Source organism: Mobula birostris, chromosome 7 (assembly GCF_030028105.1).
Source record: "Mobula birostris isolate sMobBir1 chromosome 7, sMobBir1.hap1, whole genome shotgun sequence".
Lineage (NCBI taxonomy): Eukaryota > Metazoa > Chordata > Chondrichthyes > Myliobatiformes > Myliobatidae > Mobula > Mobula birostris.
Window position 1 is genome coordinate 415,171 of NC_092376.1, and position 23,641 is coordinate 438,811.

Consider the following 23,641-nt stretch of genomic DNA (forward strand, 5'->3'; position numbering starts at 1 on the left):
ACAGAAACCAGCATAAGCACCAGTCTGATGGGCTACAAAGGCTCGGGACAGACTTTGACTTTGACTAGCCATGGGTGAGGTGTCAGAGGATTGGAGGATAGCTAATGTTCCGTTGTGCAAGAAAGGCTCTAAGAATAAGTCAGGAAGTTATAGGCCCAGGGAGCCTGACATCAGTGGTGTAAAAGATAATGGAAGTTTTTCTAAGGGATGGTTTACAAGTATTTGGATAGACAAGGACTGATTAGGGATAATCACATAGTTTTGCATGTGGTGGAAGAGTTTTTCAAGGAAATTATTTGGAAAGCTGATAAAGGCAAGACAGTGAATGTTGTCTACATGGACTTTAGCAAGGCCTTTGACAAGGCCCTGCATGGGAGGTTGGTCAAGAAGGTTCAGTTGCTTGGCATTCAAGATGAGGTAGTAAATCAGATTAGGCATTGACCAATCAAGAATCTATCAATCTTTGCCTTAAACATACATAAAGATGTACCCAGGATATCTTAAGGGAGCAGTGTCTCAGAAAGGCAGCATCCATTATTAAGGACCTCCAGCACCCAGGGCATCTCCTTTTCTCACTGTTACCATCAGGTAGGAGATACAGAACCCTGAAGGCACACACTCAGTAATTCAGGAATCGCTTCTTCCCCTCTGCCATCCGATTCCTAAATGGACATTGAATCTTTGGACACTATCTCACTTTTTTTTAAGTATACAGTATTTCTGTTTTTGCACCTTTTTAAATCTATTCAATATACATAATTGATTTACTTATTTATTATTGTTATTTTTATTTTATTTTTAATTATTTTTTCTCTGCTAGATTATATGTTGCATTGAACTGCTGCTGTTAAGTTGACAAATTTCACGTCACGCGCCAGTGATAATAAACCTGATTCTGATTCTGATTCTGTCATTGGCACCAATATGTATCATGACTGACAGCTCACCCTCCCTTTTCAGGATATTGTGGACATGTTCAGAAACATCTCGGACCCTGGGACCTAGGAGACAAACTACCATCCATGGTTCTTTTTCTCATCCATAGAATCACCTATCTGTCCCCTAACTATAGAGTCCCCTATTACTGTTGCCCTCCTGCTTCCTTACTCTTCTGAGCCACAGGGCCAGACTCAGTGCCAGAGGCAAGGCCACTATTCCTTCTCCAAGGTAGGTCTTTACCTCCTGCTTTATCCATGCTCGAACTTTTCCTATAGTACCATGGACTCATAGTTTTTTAAGCAGCCTCTAGTCAAAGGACTTCTGAAAATCAAAGTACACAACATCAACCAATTTTCCTTTATCCATCCTGCTTGTTGTTTCTTCAAAGAATTCCAATAGATTTGTCAGGCAAGATACTCTCTTTAGGAAATGAGGCTGACTACAATTTGTAAGTACCCAGACACCTCATCCTTAATAACTGACTCCAACATTTAGCTGATTTTCCTATTCCACCTTTACCTTAATGACTTTTTTAGTTGTCTTCTATTGGTTTCTAAAAGTTTCCGAACCCTCTAACTTCCCACTAACTTTTGCTGTATTGTATGCCCTCTCTTTGGCTTTTATTTTGGTTTTGACTTCTCTTGTTAGCAACAGTTGAGTCATCTTTCCTTTAAAATACTTCTTCCTCTTTGGGATGTGCCTTCCAAATTGCTTCCAGAAATTCCAGCCATTGCTGCTCTGCCATCATCCCTGTGAGTGCTCTTTTCCCATCAATTCTTGCCAACTCCTTTCTCATGCCTCTGTAATTTCCTTTATTCAACTGTAATACTAATACATCTGACTTTAGATTCTCCTTCTCAAATTTCAGGGTGAATTTGATCATATTGTGATCACTTTCCCTTAAGGGTTCTTAAGGTCTCTAATCGATTCTGATTCATTGCATAACACCCAATCCAGAATAACTGATCCCCTAGTGGGCTCAACTACAAGCTGCTCGAAAAAGCCATCTCATAGGCACTCTAGAAAGTCCCCCTCCTGGACTCCAACACTAACCTGATTTTCCCAATCTACTGGCATATTGAAATCCCCCATGACAATTGTCATATTTCTTTTCTGGAATGCATTCTCTATCTCCAATTGAAATTTGTAGACTACATCCTTACTACTTTTGGGGGGGTTCTGTTTTCAACTTCCATCAGGGTCTTTTTACACTATCTATCATCTCTATCAGTTTATCATCTGAATCAATGCTCAGGATGATAATGCGGTACATTTACCGGATCTGTAAATTTGTGATAACACCAAGGTTAGCAGTGTAGTCAGTGGACAGCAAGGAAGACTATCAAAGCTGGCAGTGGAATCTGGACCAGCTGGAAATTGTGCTGAAAATAGCAGATGAAATTTAATGTAGACAAGTGTGAGGTGTTGCACTTTGGGAGGAGCATCCGGAGTAGGTCTTACATGCTGAACGGTAGGGTACTGAGGGGTACAGTAGAACAAAGGATCTCGGACTACAGGTCCATAAATCATTAAAAATGGCATCACAGTTAGATAGGGTTGCAAAGAAAGGTTTTGTAACATTGGCCTTCATAAATCAAAGTATTGAGTACAGGAGTTGGGATGTTATATTGAAGTTGTTGAGGCTGAATTTGGAGTATTGTAGTTGGTCACCTACCTACTGGAAAGACGTAAATAAGATTGAAAGAGTGTAGAGAAAATTTACAAGGATGTTGCTGGGACTTGAGGGAACTAATTTATAGCAAAGGTTGCATAGGTTAGAACATTTTCCTCAGAACACAGAAGACTGAGGGGAGACTTGATAGAGGTATTCAAAATTATGAAGGGTATTGATAGGGTAAATGCAAGCAGGCTTTTTCCACTTAGGTTGGGTGAGAATAGAACTAGAGCTAATGGGTCTGAGTGAAAAGTAAAACACTTAATGGGAACTTTTATGTTTTCTAACATCAGAACATTAAACTAATTCAAAGAAAGTCACAGGAGTCCGGGAATATATGTCTAACTTTGAACTTACTTTAAGTGAGGTGCACACATATCACGTCATAGCGTGATGACGTATGCAATTCATGTATTTACACATATTACCCATAATTAATAATTTAAACAAATAATAATGCTTAATCAAACAATATATGTGTAAACAAAACTATTCATTATTGAAAGATTAAATACACAGCACTCCTCCTTGCTTAGCTATAAACTCCAACTCAATAGAGAATGCATCTTAACTATATCCACAGTACACTATATAATGCAACTACTATATAGATATCCACAGCATAGTCAATTTTAAATAGCAGAGCCCCATTAAGGTCTGAAGATTTAATCGCCATGGATGAGATTGTACTCTTGTGGGAAAATGACTTTCCTGACAAAGGGGATCACTCCTCTGCTTGGTAGGTGCGACATGGTTGTGAAACAATCTCAGTTTCTGTGGCCTCCTCCGTGGTGGCTGTAGGAGCTGACTCCCTGACAGCAGAAAGTGGTTCTGGCAACTCTGGACAACTTTCTTCTCTTTTATCTCAGCTTTTCTCTGAATCTACTTCAATTCTTTCTTCTCTCCCAGTCCGGGCTTCTTTCCATCTTGTTCGCACGCTTTTTCTTCTTTCTAGTTTGTGCGTTTGTGCACTTAGTTCACTGGAATACTCTTGTATTAATCATTCTATTGGTATCTTTACAATTTGATCTCTTCTTTTGGTTTCCACATTCACAACATCATCTGACACATCCTCTGTTTTTGAATCTCCATCGGTTCCTCTCTTTTTGGCCTCATGTTCATCCAGCTGGACTTTGGTCTTTTCATCTACTTTTACAAGCAGCTTTTTGTCTCCCACTTGAAGTTCATACAATAACCTTAATGCATGCAAAGTAGATTCCAATTCTTTATGCTCACAAGAGCCGAATGCTTGCAATTTTCCTGAAGCTGCATTTCACAAGTAACTGCCTAATTAACATTTCAGAGGCTTTCTTAGATATGTTGCCTACCAAAACTATTATAGTCAGACCAATGCTTTCATCACGTTCACGCTTCCTCTAGCAGCATGGTTCTACCTTGGTACAATATGCTTTCCAACCAGAGGCACAGAGTTTGGCACCAATACCTGGCTGTCATCTGCTGTGCAGTACAAGTTCTTAATTAGGTATCTGCAGTATCTTTGAAATGCCATTCAAACTCCTTCCGTGGAATAACTGAAACAGCTGAACCAGTATCCAATTCTGTTTTAATTAATTTGCTGATGATTTCTGGTGCAAGCCATATTGCTTGTCTATTGTTATTTTTCATGTTGTAAATCTCAAGGGTGTGAATTGGGGTGATGTTTTTGCAAGGAAGTGTACTATGGACATATGGTCGATGTTTAGAGATCTCTTGCAGGATTTTAGGGATGAATTTGTCCCGGTGAGGAAGATAAAGAATGGTAGGGTGAAGGAACCATGGGTGACAAGTGAGGTGGAAAGTCTAGTCAGGTGGAAGAAGGCAGCATACATGAGGTTTAGGAAGCAAGGATCAGATGGGTTTATTGAGGAATATAGGGAAGCAAGAAAGGAGCTTAAGAAGGGACTGAGAAGAGCAAGAAGGGGGCATGAGAAGGCCTTGGCGAGTAGGGTAAAGGAAAACCCCAAGGCATTCTTCTATTATGTGAAGAAAAAAGGATGATAGGAGTGAAGGTAGGACCGATTAGAGATAAAGGTGGGAAGATGTGCCTGGAGGCTGTGGAAATGAGCAAGGTCCTCAAGGTCCTTCTCTTTGGTATTCACCAATGACAGGAAACTTGATGATGGTGAGGACAATATGAGTGAGGTTGATGTTCTGGAGCATGTTGATATTAAGGGAGAGGAGGTGTTGGAGTTGTTAAAATACATTAGGATGGATAAGTCCCCAGGGTCAGGACGAAGGGTGTCGGCCCGAAACGTCGACTGTAGCTCTTCCTAGAGATGCTGCCTGGCCTGCTGCGTTCACCAGCAACTTTGATGTGTCTTGCTTGAATTTCCAGCATCTGCAGAATTCCTCATGTTTGCGTTTTTTTAAATCTTTTTCTCTTCGCTGTGCAGCCCGTTTATTTTTCTCTGTCTGACATGCTCTTTGTATGTGTTCTACTGTGTTGCATTATCTGAAAGTTCCACCTTTAAACTTGCATTTGTTCATGGAATATGACCATTTGCCGCAACAGTAACACAATTTGTTCAGCCAGGCCAGTTTCTGTTTAGACATTGCAATTTTGTTCATGCACACTTACATTCCTGACTGCAACTCAATTGCATCTCTGTCTTCAGTTTCCATTGAAAAAGCAATTTAAGCTGTTCCTTTAAATGTAAGTTGTGCTTCAGTTAGGAGCCACTTTTTATTGCTTTTCTGAAAGATATCACAATCTAAATGATCTCTCAATGCATTATTAAGCTGACACTGCTCAGAAAAGCTCTTCAATTTAGCCACACACACTGAAATCAACTTCCCTTCTTTTTGATTCCTCTTATGAAACCTGGAGTAACCTGCAATCAATACTGGCTGTGGGGTCTAAATGCGCCTGCATTACTTCTATAATATCAGCAAAGCTCATTTCTGCTGGTTTGTTTGGAGCAGTCAAACTTCAAAGCAAACTGTATACCTTTAAACCCAATGCATTCAGCAAGATAGGTATTTGTTTCTCATTGACTATTTCACTTGCTTCAAAATATTGTTCGATTTGCTCAGTATATAAAATCTAGTTATCTGTTATGTAATCAAATGTATCTATCACTCTAATATAGCCAGCTATTTCTGCTCTTTTTTTTAAATTATTATTATCACCTGGTGCTCACTGTTTATAAGCCTATAAATTCTTTCATTTACTATTTTTAAGAACTCAGTTGTCTTTCCCTCCAAAGGACATGTGCTGCATTGCTTTTTGTAACTTGACCGCCTCTTGCAGTGTTCTTTTTTCAGTTCAAGCATCTCACTGTGCTTCAAAAGATTGATAGATGTCTTGGGTTTATTTTAAAAATACCTCACACCACTGTTATGTTTTGTAAATTCAAAACATTAAACTAATTCAAAGGAAGGCACTGGAGTCCAGCAATGTGGGTCTAAACAGGTTTAAGCAAGGCTCACACGTATCACGCGGTAGCATGATGACGTATGCAATTCATACATTTATATATATATATATAATCCATAATGAATTATTTAAATGAACAATATTGCTTAATCAAACAATATTAATATAAGATTATTCAAATATTACCAAAATATTAGACCATAAGACCATAAGATACAGGAGAAGAATTAGGCCATTCAACCCATTGAGTCTGCTCTGCCATTCCATCAAGGCTGATCCCGGATTCCACTCAACCCCATGCACCTGCCTTCTCGCCATATCCTTTGATGACCTGATTGATCAGGAAACAATCAACTAAATATACCACAAACTTGGCCTCCATCGTAGTCTGTGGCAAAGCATTCCGCAGATCTACAACTCTGGCTAAAAAAATTCCACCTTACCTCTGTTCTAAAGGGTCGCCACTTAATTTTGAGACTGTGCCCTCCAGTTCTGGATACCTTCACCATATGAAACATCCTCTCCACATCCACTCTATCTAGTCCTTTCAACATTCAGTAGATTGCAATGAAATCCCCATGCATTCTTCTAAATTCCAGTGAGTACAGGCCCAAAGCTGACGAACGCTCCTAAAATGTTAACCCATTCATTCTCAGAATCATCCTCATGAACCTCCCTTGGACTCTCTCCAATGACAACACATCCTTTCTGAGATATGGAGCCCAAAACTGTTAACAATACTCTTAAGCATGGCCTGACGAGTGTCTTATAAAGCCTCAGCATTATCTCCTTGCTTTTATATTCTATTCCCCTTGAAATAAATGCTAACATTGCATTTGCCTTCTTTTCTACAGACTCAACCTGTAAATTAAGCTTATGAGAGTCTTGCACAAAGACTCCGAAGTCCCTCTGCACCTCTGATGTTTGAACCTTTTCCCAATTTTGATAATAGTCTGCACTATTGTTCCTTTTACCAAATTGCATTATCATACATTTCCCAACACTGTATTCCATCTGCCACTATTTTGCCCATTCTTCCAATTTGTCCAAGTCCTGCTGCAATCACATTGCTTCCTCAGCACTACCTACCCCTCCACCTATCTTCATATTATCCACAAACTTTGCCACAAAGCCATCAATTCCATTATCTAAATCATTGACAAACAATGTAAAAAGCAGCAGTCCCAATACTGACCCCTGAGGAATACCACTAGTCACCAGCAGCCCCTTTTATTCTCACACTCTGCCTCCTGCCTGTCAGCCATTCTGCTATCCATGCCAGTATCTTTCCTGTAATGCCATAGGATTTTATCTTGTTAACAGCCTCATGTGTAGGACCTTTATCAAATGCCTTCTGAAAATCCACTGCCTCTCCCTTGTCCACCCTGCTTGTTACTTCCTCAGATAATTTTAACGGATATGTCAGGCAATATTTCCCTTTGCAGAAACCATGCTGACTTTATCATAAGACCATAAGACAAAGGAGCAGAAGTCGGCCATTCGGCCCATCGAGTCTGCTCCGCCATTTTATTATGAGCTGATCCATTCTCCCATATAGTCCCACTCCCCCGCCTTCCCACCACAACCTTTGATGCCCTGGCTACTGAGATACCTATCAATCTCTGCCTTAAATACACCTAATGACTTGGCCTCCACTGCTGCCCGTGGCAACAAATTCCATAGATTCACCATCCTCTGACTAGAAAAATTTCTTCGCATTTCTGTTCTGAATGGGCGCCCTTCAATCCTTGTCATGCATGCCCTCTCGTACTAGACTCCCCCATTATGGGAAACAACTTTGCCACATCCACTCTGTCCATGCCTTTCAACATTCAAAATGTTTCTATGAGGTCTCCCCTCATTCTCCTAAACTCCAAAGAATACAGTCCAAGAATGGACAAACATTCCTCATATATTAACCCTCTCATTCCCGGAATCATTCTAGTGAATCTTCTCTGTACCCTCTCCAATGTCAGCACATCCTTTCTTAAATAAGGAGACCAAAACTGCCCACAGTACTCCAAGTGAGGTCTCACCAATGCCTTATAGAGACTCAACATCACATCCCTGCTCCTATACTCTATTCCTCTAGAAATGAATGCCAACATTGCATTCGCCTTCTTCACCACGGACTCAACCTGGAGGTTAATCTTAAGGGTATCCTGCACGAGGACTCCCAAGTCCCGTTGCATCTCAGAACTTTGAATTCTTTCCCCATTTAAATAATAGTCTGCCCATTTATTTCTTCTGCCAAAGTGCATAACCATACACTTTCCAACATTGTATTTCATTTGCCACTTCTTTGCCCATTCTTCCAATCTATCCAAGTCTCTCTGCAGACTCTCCGTTTCCTCAGCACTACCGGCCCCTCTACCTATCTTCGTATCGTCAGCAAACTTAGCCACAAAGCCATCTATTCCATAATCCAAATCGTTGATGTGCAATTTAAAAAGAAGCGGCCCCAACACGGACCCCTGTGGAACACCACTGGTAACCGGCAGCCAACCAGAATAGGATTCCTTTATTCCCACTCTCTGTTTCCTGTCAATCAGCCAACGCTCTATCTATGTATGTAACTTTCCTGTAATTCCATGGGCTCTTATCTTGTTAAGTAGCCTCATGTGTGGCACCTTGTCAAAGACCTTCTGAAAATCCAAATATACAACATCCACTGCATCTCCCCTGTCTAGCCTACTGGTAATTTCCTCAAAAAATTGTAATAGGTTTGTCAGGCAGGATTTTCCTTTAAGGAATCATGCTGAGTTCTGCCTATCTTGTCATATGCCTCCAGGTACTCTGTAACCTCATCCTTGACAATCGACTCCAACAACTTCCCAACTACCGATGTCAAGCTAACAGGTCTATAATTTCCTTTTTGCTTCCTTGCCCCCCTCTTAAATAGCAGAGTGACATTTGCAATCTTCCAGTCCTCCGGAACCATGCCAGAATCTATGGACTTTTGAAAGATCATTGCTAATGCCTCCACAATCTCCACAGCTACTTCCTTCAGAACACATGGGTGCATTCCATCTGGTCTGGGAGATTTATCTACCTTTAGACTATTCAGCTTCCTGCTACTTTCTCTGTCATAATTGTGACTGTGCACACTTCTCTTCCCTGCCACCCTTGATTGTCTGGTATACTGCTGATGTCTTCCTCAGTGAAGACTGATGCAAAATACTCGTTCAGTTCCTCTGCCATCTCCTTATCTCCCATTACAATTTCTCCAGCATCATTTTCTATTGGTCCAATATCTACTCTCACCTGTCTTTTACTCTTTATATACTTGAAAAAGCTTTTAGTATCCTCTTTGATATTATTTGCTAGCTTCCTTTCATAGTTAATCTTTTCCCTCTTAATGACCTTCTTGGTTTCCTTTTGTAAGGTTTTAAAAACTTCCCAATCCTCTGTCTTCCCACTAATTTTTGCTTCCTTGTATGCCCTCTCCTTTGCTTTAACTTTGGCTTTGACTTCTCTTGTCAACCACAGTTGCATCCTTTTTCCATTCGAAAATTTCTTCTTTTTTGGAATATATCTGTCTTGCACCTTCCTCACTTCTCGCATAAACTCCAGCCACTGCTGCTCTGCCGTCTTTCCTGCCAGTGTCCCTTTCCAGTCAATTTTGGCCAGTTCCTCTCTCATGCCACTGTAATTTCCTTTACTCCACTGAAATACTGACACATCAGATTTCGGCTTCTCTTTTTCAAATTTCACAGTGAACTCCCTCCTAAGATCACTGCCTCCTAAGGGTTCCTTCACCTCAGTCTCTCGAATCACCTCCGGTTCATTACACAATACCCAATTCAGTACAGCCGATCCCCTGGTGGGCTCAACAACAAGCTGTTCTAAAAAGCCATCTCGCAGACATTCTACAAATTCTCTCTCTCGAGATCCAGTGCTGACTTGATTTTCCCAATCCACTCGCATGTTAAAATCCCCCACAATTATCATAACACTGCCCTTCTGACAAGCCTTTTCTATTTCCTGTTGTAATTTGTAGTCCACATCCCTGCAGCTGTTTGGAGGCCTATAAATAACTGCCATCAGGGTCCTTTTACCCTGCGATTTCTTAGCTCAACCCATAAAGATTCTGCACCTTCCGATCCTATATCACCTCTTTCTAATGATTAAATATCATTTCTTACCAATAAAGCCATGCCTTCCCCTCTGCCTACCTTCCTATCCTTCCGATACACCGTGTATCCTTGGACATTCAGCTCCCAGAGACATGCATCCTTTAGCCACGTCTCAGTGATGGCCACAATATCATACCTGCCAATCTGTAGCCGTACGACAAGATCATCCATCTTATTCCTTATGCTGCGTGCATTTAAGTATAACACCTTAAGACCAGTATTTGGTACTTTTCACTTTGATTTCACTGCAACTTGATTGCACTGCAACTCATCCCAATGGCTACAAATTTGCCCCATCACCTACCTGTCTTTCCTGATATCTTTACTGCTCACTATCTTAGATTTATTTCTGTTTTCCCCTTCCTCCGCTCTGTCATTCCGGTTCCCATCCCCCTGCCAAATTAGTTTGAACCCTCCCTAACAGCTCTATTAAACTTTCCCGCCAGGATATTGGTCCCCTTCGGGTTCGGGTGTAACCTGTCCTTTTTGAACGGGTCATACTTCCCCCAGAAGAGATCCCAGTTATCCAAGAATCTGAAGCCCTGCCCCCTGCACCAGTCTCTCAGCCATGCATTCATCTGCCTGATCCTACTATTCTTGCCCTCGCTAGCGCTTGGCACAGGTAGCAATCCTGAGATCACTACCCTGGAGGTCCTGCTTCTCAGCTTCCTTCCTAACTCCTGGAAATCTCTCTTCAGGACCTCCTCCTTTGTCCTATCTATGTCATTGTTACCAACATGTACCAAGACAACTGGCTGCTCACCCTCCCCCTTCAGAATATTCTGGATCCGATCCGAGACATCCCATACCCTGGCACCTGGGAGGCAACACACCATGCGGGTATCTCTATCAGGCTCACAGAATCTCCTGTCTGTTCCCCTGACTATGGAATCCCCTATGACTACCACATTCCTCTTCTCCTTCCTTCTCTCCTGCACAACAGCACCAGGCTCAGTGCCAGAGACCCAGTCACCGTGGGCATCCCCTGTCAGGTCATCCCCCTCAACAGCATCCAGAACAATATATTTGTTGCTGAGGGGGACAGCCACAAGTGTGCTCTCCACTATCCAGGCATTTCCCTTCCGTCTCTTGACAGTGACCCAGTTTTCCGACCCCTGTAGCCTAGGGATGACTACCTCCCTGTAGCTCCTGTCTATCACCTCTTCACTTTCTCTTATTTTATCAATTGTCTCCAAGTACCCCGAAACGTCAACCTTAATAATAAACTCCAACACTTTCCCAACCACTGAGGTTCGGCTAACTGGCCTATAATTTCCTTCAATTTGTCTTCCTTCCTTCTTAAGGAGCAGACTGACATTTGTAATCATCCTGTCCTCTAGGACCATGCCAGAACTGAGTGATTCTTAGCCCATAAAACCATAAGATATAGGAGCAGAAGTAGGCCATTTGGTCCATCAAGTCTGTCTGCCATTCAATCATGGGCTGACCCAATTCTTTCTGTCATCCCCACTCCCCTGCCTTCTCCCCATACCCTTTGATGCCCTGGCTAATCAAGAACCTACCTATCTCTGCCTTAAGTACACCCAATGACTTGGCCTCCATAGCCGCTCGTGGCAACAAATTCCACAGATTTACTGACTAAGTTCTCTGCATCTCAGTTCTAAATGGGCGTCCTTCAATCCTGAAGTCGTGTCCTCTTGTCCTAGAATCCCCTACCATGGGAAATAATTTTGCCATATCTAATCTGTTCAGGCCTTTCGTGAATCACTTGAATCTGGCAACCTCTCTCAGGACTCTGGGATGTAGTCCATCTGGCCCAGATAACTTATCCACCTTAAGACTTTGAGTTTGCCTAGCACTTTTTCCTTTGTAATAGCAATGGCATTCACTCCTGCTCCCTGAAACTCACGGACCTATAAGATAATGAGAGGCATTGATCATGTGGATAGTCAGAGGCTTTTCCCAGGGCTGAAATGGCTAGCACGAAAGGGCACAGTTTTAAGATACTTGGAAGTAGGTACAGAGGAGATGTCAGGGGTAAGTTTTTTTTATGCAGAGAGTGGTGAGTGTGTGGAATGGGCTGCTGGCGGTGGTGGTGGAGGCGGATACAATAGGGTCTTTTAAGAGGCTCCTGGACAGGTACATGGACCTCAGAAAAATAGAGGGCTATGGATAGCCCGAGGTAATTTCTCAGGTAAGGACATGTTCGGCACAATTTTGTGGGCTGAGGGGCCTGTATTATGCTATTGGTTTTCTATGGCACACTGCTGGTGTCTTCCACAGTGACAATTGATGCAAAATACTCATTTAGTTTATCTGCTATCTCCTTGTCCCCTGTTATTATTTCTCCTGCCTCATTTTCTGGTGGATCTATATCCACTCTCATTTCTCTTTTAATTTTTGCATACTTGAAAAACTTTTACTATCCACTTTGATATTGTTTGCTTGCTTACTTTCATATTTCATCTTTTTCCTCCTGATGATTTTTTCAGTTTGCTCTCTGTAAGTTTTTAAAAGCTTCCCAATGTTAATTTTTGCTTGGATGTATACCCTTTCTTTTGCTTTTACATTAGCTTGATTTCCCTTGTCAAGCACGATTGTACTATTGTAGTACCATTATAGGAAGGATGGTGAAACTGCAGAGAAGATGCAGAGGAGATTTACCAGAATGCTGCCTGGATTAGAGAGCATGTCTCATGAGGAAAGGTTGAGTGAACTAGGGCTTTTCTCTTTGGACCAAATGAGGATGACAGGTGACTTGATAAGGGTGTACACGAGGATGAGAAGTAGAGATCGTGGATAGCCAGAGACAGTTTCCCACTATGAAAATGGTAAGTTTGAGGGAGCATAATTTTAAGGTAATTGGAGAAAAATGTAGCGGGTATATGAGAGGTAAGTTTTTTTTTACACAGAGAATGGTAAGTGAGTGGCGGCAGACGGTCTGTCATGTTCTATGTTCTATTGTCTTTGAATCTCCTCCACAGGTCAGAAGTCCCACGTCCCCCACATCCCCCCAACTTCAAGCTCCAAGTCCGCTCTTGTTAAGTGTGTGTGTTTGCTGATGACTGTGCTTGGGTGTCACGCTGATGGTGTTGTTACCTGGCTGACTGTATATGGCATGCTGCTGTATCCATATTCATGCTTCTGTGCCTTAGGTTTTGGCAAAAGACCTGGACCAGGGTCAGAACGGCCAGGTGATGTATTCCATTGCAGAGTCACCTCAGAGCGACCTCTTCCAAATCAACCCCCTGACCGGTGACATCAGTACCATGGCCATTATGGACAGAGAGATCTGGCCGCAGGCACAGTGAGTATCTAACGTCCAGACTGTGTGACCCGGGGCACCGACACACTGACAACACGCGCAGCTTCGGCAGAAGCCAATCACCACCTCACACTGACCACACCACAAAATCTCCACCCTACAATGACATCATACAGTCACTCTACAGACTGACCACACTACCAAATCACAACCACAGACTGATCTCACCACACACTGACCAAAAAACACAATGACCGCACCACAAAATTACCACCATGCACTGACATCACACAATCACACCACAGACTGACCACACTACCAAATCACAACACCACACACAATAACCACACAACACACAGACCACATTACACAATCACACCACACACTGACTACACCACACAATCACAACATCACTCACTGAATGCACCACATATTGACCACACCATAGACTGACCACAACGCACACTGACCACACCATACAGCTATGACACAACACAATTAGCACTCCACACTCCGACAGCACCACACAATCTGAACACCACAAACCGACCACACCACACAATTACAGCAAGACACAATAACGTAATGACACACTGACCCAGCAATCACAGTACCACACTCTGAGTACACCACACAATCACAAGAACACACTCTAACTACACCACACAGTGACCACAGCAAACACTGACCACTTTTTTTTACAAAACTATAGAAGTTAATTTACATAGCAATCACAAAAGGTAGAGACATTCAGGATTTACAAAATAGCAAGTACACTCAGATTAAAATATGGTTACTACCCTCTATTAGACAATCAATACCCTGGGTTGGGGGGGCCACCGCTCCCGGAAGTCTCCCAAAGTACCCACTGTGACTGCATGACCACTCTCTGAGGACAGCCGAGCTCGAACGTATCCTCGGAAAAGGGGGGGCGGGCAGGCAGTCGTCCCGAGCAGCAGCCTCCACGTTCCGCCACCTAGACCCGTGAATGGTCATCTTGGCCAGGTCCAGGAGCAAGCCCAGCAGGAGATCCTCCCCACGACCTGATTCTTCTGAACTGGGTGCCCGTATACGAGGAGCATAATGCTAAATTACAGCCAGAACCTGAGCAACAGCTCCCTGAGAAACTCAAACTTCTCACACTCCATGAAAGCATGGTAGACTGACTCCTCCCACCCACAGAATGGACAGGTGGACGGGGTGTCAGTGAACCTGCTCAAAAACCTGTTGCCCAATGCAACATTTTCCACCCCAGGTCCCCACTGTACAGGAGACACACCCCTGCTTAAAGAGACTTCCACTGGGGACCTCCTCTGTTGCCAAAGGGTAACGCAGACCATTAAGGAGTGTCCGGTCCGCAGACGAAGGCAAGGAAGTGAAAGGTGTGCAGTCAACGAGTACATTGGGTAGGGGTGCAGCCGGAACCCCTCAACTACCCCGTACTCTCCCAACACCCACTGTAATAGCATCAGGTCCAGTCCCCCTAGCAGCCAGAGCACCCTGCCCAGATGAAGCCAGACCCCAAACCCTCCACAGTTCCTGGTAGAAGTGGGGTAAATCCCCCGAGCAGCACAGCTGATGCTGTATGCCGGGATCCAGGTGCCCTCCTGCAGGCAGCATCCCCAGTGGAGAAAGTGTGTCACAGCACCAGCCATCTCAGAGGCTGGTCACAGTACAGGTATCTCTGCTGGGTCCTGAGGCGGTGAAAGTGTGTCACAGCACATGCCATCTCAGAGGCTGGTCACAGTACAGGTATCTCTGCAGGGTCCTAAGGCGGTGAAAGTGTGTCACAGCACAGCCATCTCAGAGGCTGGTCACAGTACAGGTATCCCTGCAGGGTCCTGAGCTGGAGAAAATGGGTCACAGCACATGCCGTCTCGGAGGGTGTTCACAGTACAGGTATCTCTGCAGGGTCCTGAGGCAGTGAGCCACCAGCTGGGTGCACACACACCAATGACTGATCACCTTCCAATGTGGAAAGACTCAGGACCACTGCAGAGACCCAATGCCTCCTATTATCCCAGAAGTCTGCCAGCCTCTTCTGGGTCCTGGAGACAAATGCACTGGGTGGGACTACAGTAATCAGCTGGTATCATACTATGGATGTGACCAGCTGATTGATAGCTAAAGCCCTTTCCCGGTACGAGATCGCACAAAGGAGGCTTGACCAGCACACCAGCCGGACAGAGATCTTTGTCTCCAAATCCCGCCAGTTTGCAAACCAAGCCTCCACTGTCAAGCTCAAGTAGATCCCCAAGTAGAAGAGGTGGGTGGTGCTCCACGCAAATGGCCTCAACCCTTCCGGTAGGGAGTCCACCTGCCACTGACCTACCAAGAGGCCCACACTCTTCTCCCAGTTGACCCTTGCAGAGGATGCAGCCAAGAAGACCTGCTGGCAGTCTTGCATCTGGGTCGGAGACCATAAAAAGATGTCATCAGCATAAACCAAAAGGACGACCTCCATGTCTGGTTCACATAGAGCCAAACCCAGGTCAGAGAATGTGGAGTCTTTGTGGGTGGAGTTAAGAAACTGCAAGGGTAAAAAAAAAATTATGGCAATCATATATTGTATCAGCCTCCAAATAGTAGTCAAGATGTCAGGTTGAAATTTCAAAGAGAGCTGGAAATGGCATGGAATAAGGGTAATGACACAACAGTAATGGGGGACTTCAATATGCAAGGGGATTGGGAAAATCATGTTGTTATCGGATTGCAAGAGAGGGAACTTGTTGAATGCCTATGATATAGCATTTTAAAGCAGTTTGTGCTTGAGCCTACTCAGAAAAGGCTATCTTAGATTTGGCGTTATGTAATAGCTCAGATTTTATAAGAGAACTTAATGTAAAGGAACCCTTAGGAGACAGTGATCATAATATGATTGAATTCGTGCTGCAATTTGAAAGGGAGAAGAATAAGTCACATGTATCAGTATCACAACAGAGTAAAGGGATGTACAGAGGCATGTTTCTCACTGTTACCATCAGGTAGGGGGTACAGAAACCTGAAGGCACACACTCAGCGATTCAGGAACAGCTTCTTCCCCTCTGCCACCCGATTCCTAAATGGACATTGAATTTTTGGACACTACCTCACTTTTTTTTAGTATGCAGTATTTCTGTTTTTGCATGTTTTTTAAATCTATTGAATATACGTAATTGATTTACTTGTTTATTTATTATTACTTTTTTTTCTCTTCTAGATTAAGTATTGCAATGAACTATTGCTACTAAGTTAACAAATTTCACGTCACATGCCGGTGATAATAAGACAATAAGATCTTAAGATATAGGAGCAGAAGTAGGCCATTCAGCCCATCAAGTCTGCTTTGCCATTCAATCATGGGCTGATCCAATTCTTCCAGTCATCCCCACTCCCCTGCCTTGACCCCATACCCTTTGATGCCCTGGCTAATCAAGAGCCTATCTATCTCTGACTTAAATACACCCAATGACTTGGCCTCCACAGCCGCTCGTGCAACAAATTCCAGATTTACCACCCTCTGACGAAAGTAATTTCTCTATATTTCAGTTCTAAAAGGATGTCCTTCAATCCTGAAGTTGTGCCCTCTTGTCCTAGAATCCCCTACCATGGGAAATAGCTTTGCCATATCTAATCTGTACAGGCCTTTTAACATTCAGAATGTTTCTATGAGATCCCCCCTCATTCTCCTGAACTCCAGGGAATACAGCCCAAGAGCTGCCTGATGCTCCTCATATGGTAACCCGTTCACTCCTGGAATCATTCTCGTGAATCTTCTTTGAACCCTCTCCAATGTCAGTATATCCTTTCTAAAATAAGGAGCCCAATAATAAACTTGATTCTGATGAAAGAGGAGCTTGCCCAGGTGGATTGGAGAAGGATACTGGTGGGGATGATGGCAGAGCAGTGATGGCTGAAGTTTCTGGGAATAGTTCACAAGGTGCAGGATAGACGTGTCTCTCAGAAGAAGTTGTTTTCAAATGGCAGGGGTAGGCAACCGTGGCTGACAAGGGAAGTTAAGGTCTGCATAAAAGCCAAAGAAAAGGCATATCAGGTAGCCAATGTGACTGGGAAGTAGGATGATCGGGAAGGTTTTAAAATCCAACAAAAGGCAACTAAAAAATCTATAAGAAGGGAAAAGATGAAATATGAGGGAAAACTAGTGAATAATATAAAGCAGTATACTGAAAGTTTTTTTCAGTTATATAGAGAGTAAAACAAAGACGAGAGTTGATATTTGTAAACGTGGAAAATGATGCTGGTGAGGTAGTAATAGAGGACAGAGGAACATAAGTAGGTATGGTGTATGGTGTGTTGGCATTCATCAGCTATGGGATTGAGTTCAAGAGCCGTGAGGTAATGTTACAGCTACATAAGACCTTGGTCAGACCCCACATAATGGGGGACTTCAGTTCTGGGAGGTGTTCAGTTCTGGTCATCTCACTACAGGAAGGAGGTGGAGGCTATAGAGAGAGTGCAGAGGGGCTTTACAAGGATGTTGCCTGGATTGGAGAGTGTCCCCAATGAGAATAGCTTCAGTGAACTTGGCCTTTTCTCCTTGGAGCAACAGAGGATGAGAGGTGACTTGATAGAGGTGTACAAGAGGCATTGATTGTGTGGATAGGTAGAAGATTTTTCCTGGGGCTGAAATGGCTAACATAAGGGGGCATAGATTTAACATGCTCTCTCTGAAGTAGGTACAGAGGTGATGTCAGGGGTAATTTTTTCACAGAAAGAGTGGTAGGTGCATGAAATGCACTGCCAGTGATGGTGGTGGAGGCGGATACGATAGCGTCTTTTAAGAAACCCTTAGATAGGTACATGGAGCTTAGAAAAATAGAGGGCTATGCAGTTTCTAGCATTGGTTACATGGACAACACAACATTGTGGGCCGAAGGGCCTGTAATGTGCTATAGATTACTATGCTCTATGTACTTTGCATCAGTCTTCACTGTGGAAGACACCAGCAGTAAATCAATTTTTTCTAAATCAATATATAAAGGGACCAACTAGAGGGGATGCAATATTGGATCTCCTGTTAGGAAACAAGTTAGGCCAAGTGACGGAAGTCTGTGTAGGGGAGCACTTTGGTTCCAGTGATCATAACACCATTAGTTTCAACTTGATCATGGACAAGGATAGATCTGGTCCTAGGGTTGAGGTTCTGAACTGGAAGAAGGCCAAATTTGAAGAAAGGATCTAAAAAGCGTGGATTGGGACAGGTTGTTCTCTGGCAAAGATGTGATCAGTAGGTGGGAAGCCTTCAAAGGAGAAATTTTGAGAGTGCAGAGTTTGTATGTTCCTGTCAGGATTAAAGGCAAAGTGAATAGGAATAAGGAACCTTGGTTCTCAAGGGATATTGCAACTCTGATAAAGAAGAACAGGGAGTTGTATGACATGTATAGGAAACAGGGAGTAAATAAGGTGCTTGAGGAGTATAAGAAGTGCAAGAAAATACTTAAGAAAGTAATCAGGAGGGCTAAAAGAAGACATAAGGTTTCCTTGGCAGTCAAAGTGAAGGATAATCCAAAGAGCTTTTACAGGTATATTAAGAGCAAAAGGATTGTAAGGGATAAAATTGGTCCTCTTGAAGATCAGAGTGGTCGGCTATGTGTGGAACCAAAGGAAATGGAGGAGATCTTAAATAGGTTTTTTGCGTCTGTATTTACTAAGGAAACTGGCATGAAGTCTATGGAATTGAGGGAATCAAGTAGTGAGATCATGGAAACTGTACAGATTGAAAAGGAGGAGGTGCTTGCTGTCTTGAGGAAAATTAAAGTGGATAAATCCCCGGGACCTGACAGAGTATTCCCTCGGACCTTGAAGGAGACTAGTGTTGAAATTGCAGGGGACCCGGCAGAAATATTTAAAATGTCGCTGTCTACAGGTGAGGTGCAGGAGTTTTGGAGAGTGGCTCATGTTTTTCAGTTGTTTAAAAAAGGATCGAAAAGTAATCTGGGAAATTATAGGCCGGTAAGTTTAACGTCGGTAGTAGGTAAGTTATTGGAGGGAGTACTAAGAGACAGAATCTACAAGCATTTGGATAGACAGGGACTTATTAGGGAGAGTCAACATGGCTTTGTGCGTGGTAGGTCATGTTTGACCAATCTATTGGAGTTTTTCGAGGAGGTTACCAGGAAAGTGGATGAAGGGAAGGCAGTGGATATTGTCTACATGGACTTCTGTAAGACCTTTGACAAGGTCCCGCATGGGAGGTTAGTTAGGAAAATTCAGTAACTAGGTATACATGGAGAGGTGGTAAATTGGATTAGACATTCAATGGAAGAAGGCAAAGAGTGGTGGTAGAGAATTGCTTCTCTGAGTGGAGGCCTGTGACTAGTGGTGTACCACAGGGATCAGTGCTGGGTCCATTGTTATTTGTCATCTATATCAATGATCTGGATGATAATGTGGTAAATTGGATCAGCAAATTTGCTGATGATACAAAGATTGGAGGTGTAGTTGACAGTGAGGAAGGTTTTCAGAGCCTGCAGAGGGACTTGGACCAGATGGAAAAATGGGCTGAAAAATGGCAGATGGAGTTTAATACAGACAAGTGTGAGGTTTTGCACTTTGGAAGGACAAACCAAGGTAGAACATACAGGGTTAATGGTAAGGCACTGAGGAGTGCAGTAGAACAGAGGGATCTGGGAATACAGATACAAAATTCCCTAGAAGTGGTGTCACAGGTAGATAGGGTCATAAAGAGAGCTTTTGATACATTGGCCTTTATTAATCAAAGTATTGAGTATAAGAGCTGGACTGTTATGAGGAGGTTATTTAAAGGTTGCATGGATGAACTGCAACAAATGTTCATCCCAGTTTGGCAAAAGAATAAATCAAGGAAGGTAGTGCACCCGTGGCTGACAAGAGAAATTAGGGATAGTATCAATTCCAAAGAAGAAGCATACAAATTAGCCAGAGAAAGTGGCTCACCTGAGGACTGGGCGAAATTCAGAGTTCAGCAGAGGAGGACAAAGGGCTTAATTAGGAAGGGGAAAAAAGATTATGAGAGAAAACTGGCAGGCAACATAAAAACAGACTGTAAAAGCTTTTATAGATATGTAAAAAGGAAAAGACTGGTAAAGACAAATGTAGGTCCCCTGCAGGCAGCAACAGGTGAATTGATTATGGGGAGCAAGGACATGGCAGACCAATTGAATAATTACTTTGGTTCTGTTTTCACTAAGGAGGGCATAAATAATCTTCCGGAAATAGTAGGGGACAGAGGGTCCAGTGAGATGGAGGAACTGAGCGAAATACATGTTAGTAGGGAAGTGGTGTTAGGTAAATTGAAGGGATTGAAGGCAGATAAATCCCCAGGGCTGGATGGTCTGCATCCCAGGGTGCTTAAGGAAGTAGCCCAAGAAATAGTGGATGCATTAGTGATAATTTTTCAAAACTCGTTAGATTCTGGACTAGTTCCTGAGGATTGGAGGGTGGCTAATGTAACTCCACTTTTTAAAAAAGGAGGGAGAGAGAAACCGGGGAATTATAGACCGGTTAGCCTAACATCGGTGGTGGGGAAACTGCTGGAGTCAGTTATCAAGGATGTGATAACAGCACATTTGGAAAGCGGTGAAATGATCGGACAAAGTCAGCATGGATTTGTGAAAGGAAAATCATGTCTGACGAATCTCATAGAATTTTTTGAGGATGTAACTAGTAGAGTGGATAGGGGAGAACCAGTGGATGTGGTATATTTGGATTTTCAGAAGGCTTTTGACAAGGTCCCACACAGGAGATTAGTGTGCAAACTTAAAGCACACGGTATTGGGGGTAAGGTATTGGTGTGGGTGGAGAGTTGGTTAGCAGACAGGAAGCAAAGAGTGGGAATAAACGGGACCTTTTCAGAATGGCAGGCGGTGACTAGTGGGGTACCGCAAGGCTCAGTGCTGGGACCCCAGTTGTTTACAATATATATTAATGACTTGGATGAGGGAATTAAATGCAGCATCTCCAAGTTTGCAGATGACACGAAGCTGGGTGGCAGTGTTAGCTGTGAGGAGGATGCTAAGAGGATGCAGGGTGACTTGGATAGGTTGGGTAAGTGGGCAAATTCATGGCAGATGCAATTTAATGTGGATAAATGTGAAGTTATCCACTTTGGTGGCAAAAATAGGAAAACAGATTATTATCTGAATGGTGGCCGATTAGGAAAAGGGGAGGTGCAACGTGACCTGGGTGTCATTATACACCAGTCATTGAAAGTGGGCATGCAGGTACAGCAGGCGGTGAAAAAGGCGAATGGTATGCTGGCATTTATAGCGAGAGGATTTGAGTACAGGAGCAGGGAGGTACTACTGCAGTTGTGCAAGGCCTTGGTGAGACCACACCTGGAGTATTGTGTGCAGTCTTGGTCCCCTAATCTGAGGAAAGACATCCTTGCCATAGAGGGAGTACAGAGAAGGTTCACCAGATTGATTCCTGGGATGGCAGGACTTTCATATGAAGAAAGAATGGATGAACTGGGCTTGTACTCGTTGGAATTTAGAAGATTGAGGGGGAATCTGATTGAAACGTATAAGATCCTAAGGGGATTGGACAGGCTAGATGCAGGAAGATTGTTCCCGATGTTGGGGAAGTCCAGAACGAGGGGTCACAGTTTGAGGATAGAGGGGAAGCCTTTTAGGACTGAGATTAGGAAAAACTTCTTCACACAGAGAGTGGTGAATCTGTGGAATTCTCTGCCACAGGAAACAGTTGAGGCCAGTTCATTGGCTATATTTAAGAGGGAGTTAGATATGGCCCTTGTGGCTACAGGGGTCAGGGGGTATGGAGGGAAGGCTGGGACGGTGTTCTGAGTTGGATGATCAGCCATGATCATAATAAATGGCGGTGCAGGCTCGAAGGGCCAAATGGCCTACTCCTGCACGTATTTTCTATGTTTCTATGTTTCTATATAAGGCATTGGTGAGGCGGAATCTGGAGTATTGTATTCAGGTTTGGTCACCAAATTACAGGAAGGATATAAATAAGGTTGAAAGAGTGCAGAGAAGGTTTACAAGGATGCTGCCGGGACTTGAGAAACTCAGTTACAGAGAAAGGTTGAATAGGTTAGGACTTTATTCCCTGGAGCGTAGAAGAATGAGGGGAGATTTGATAGAGGTATATAAAATTATGATGGATATAGATAGAGTGAATGCAAGCAGGCTTTTTCCACTGAGACAAGGGGAGAAAAAAACCAGAGGACATGGGTTAAGGGTGAGGGGGGAAAAGTTTAAAGGGAACATTGGGGGGGCTTCTTCACACAGAGAATGGTGGGAGTATGGAATGAGCTGCCAGACGAGGTGGTAAATGTGGGTTCTTTTTTAACATTTAAGAATAAATTGGACAGATACACGGATGGGAGGTGTATGGAGGGGTATGGTCTGTGTGCAGGTCAGTGGGACTAGGCAGAAAATGGTTCGGCACAGCCAAGAAGGGCCAAAAGGCCTGTTTCTGTGCTGTAGTTTTTCTATGGTTTCTATGGTTTCAGTGTGCCAGAGGTCTGTGAGTATCAGGGAGCAGGAGTGAGTTCCATTACTATTACAAAGGAAAAAGTGCTAGACAGACTAAAAGGTCTTAAGGTGGATAAGTCACCTGGGCCAGACTATACCCCAGAGCCCTCAGAGAGGTTGCTGAAGAGATAACGGATGAATACACTGGTCATGATCTTTCAAGAATTATTTGATTCTGCCATGGTCCTGGAGAACTGGAAGACTGCAAATGTCACTCCACCCTTTAAAAAGGGAGGAACGTGAAAGAAAGGAAATTATAGGCCAGTCAGCCTAACCTCAGTGGTTGGGAAAGTGTTGGAGTCTGTAATTAAGGATGAGGTTTTGGAGTACTTGGAGACTAATGATAAAATAAGTCAAAGTCAGCATGGTTTCTGTAAAGGGAAATCTTGTCTGACAAATCTGTTAGAGTTCTTCGAGGAAGTAACAAGCAGGGTAGACAAAAGAGTGGCAGTGGATGTCATTTACTTGAATTTTCAGAAGGCATTTGATTAGGTGCCACACATGATGCTGCTTAACAAGATAAAATCCCATGGTATTACAGGAAAGATAGTAGCATGGATAGCGGAAAGTCCTAAGGAGGTTCATGAGGATGATTCCAGGAATGAGGGGTTAACATAGAGGAATGTTTGGCAGCTTTGGGCCTGTACTTACTGGAATTCAGAAGAATGAAGAAGGATCTCATTGAAACCTACCAAATGTTGAAAGAACTAAATAAGGTGGATATGGAGAGGATGTTGCCTATGGTGGGGATATCCAGAACTAGAGGGCACAGACTCGAAATTGAGGGGCAATCCTTTAGAACAGAGGTAA

General features: G+C 43.3%; 1 protein-coding gene across 3 annotated transcripts in view; it reads left to right on the plus strand.

Moving 5' to 3' along the window:
* The window catches only part of LOC140199932 (protocadherin-16-like), a 454,953-nt gene that overhangs the window by 387,838 nt on the left and 43,474 nt on the right, over positions 1-23,641 (plus strand). For all 3 annotated transcript variants that reach the window (XM_072262411.1, XM_072262410.1, XM_072262409.1), the window contains one exon: positions 13,243-13,394. In XM_072262411.1, the coding sequence (XP_072118512.1) occupies positions 13,243-13,394 (152 nt within the window). The remainder of the gene's footprint in view (positions 1-13,242; positions 13,395-23,641) is intronic.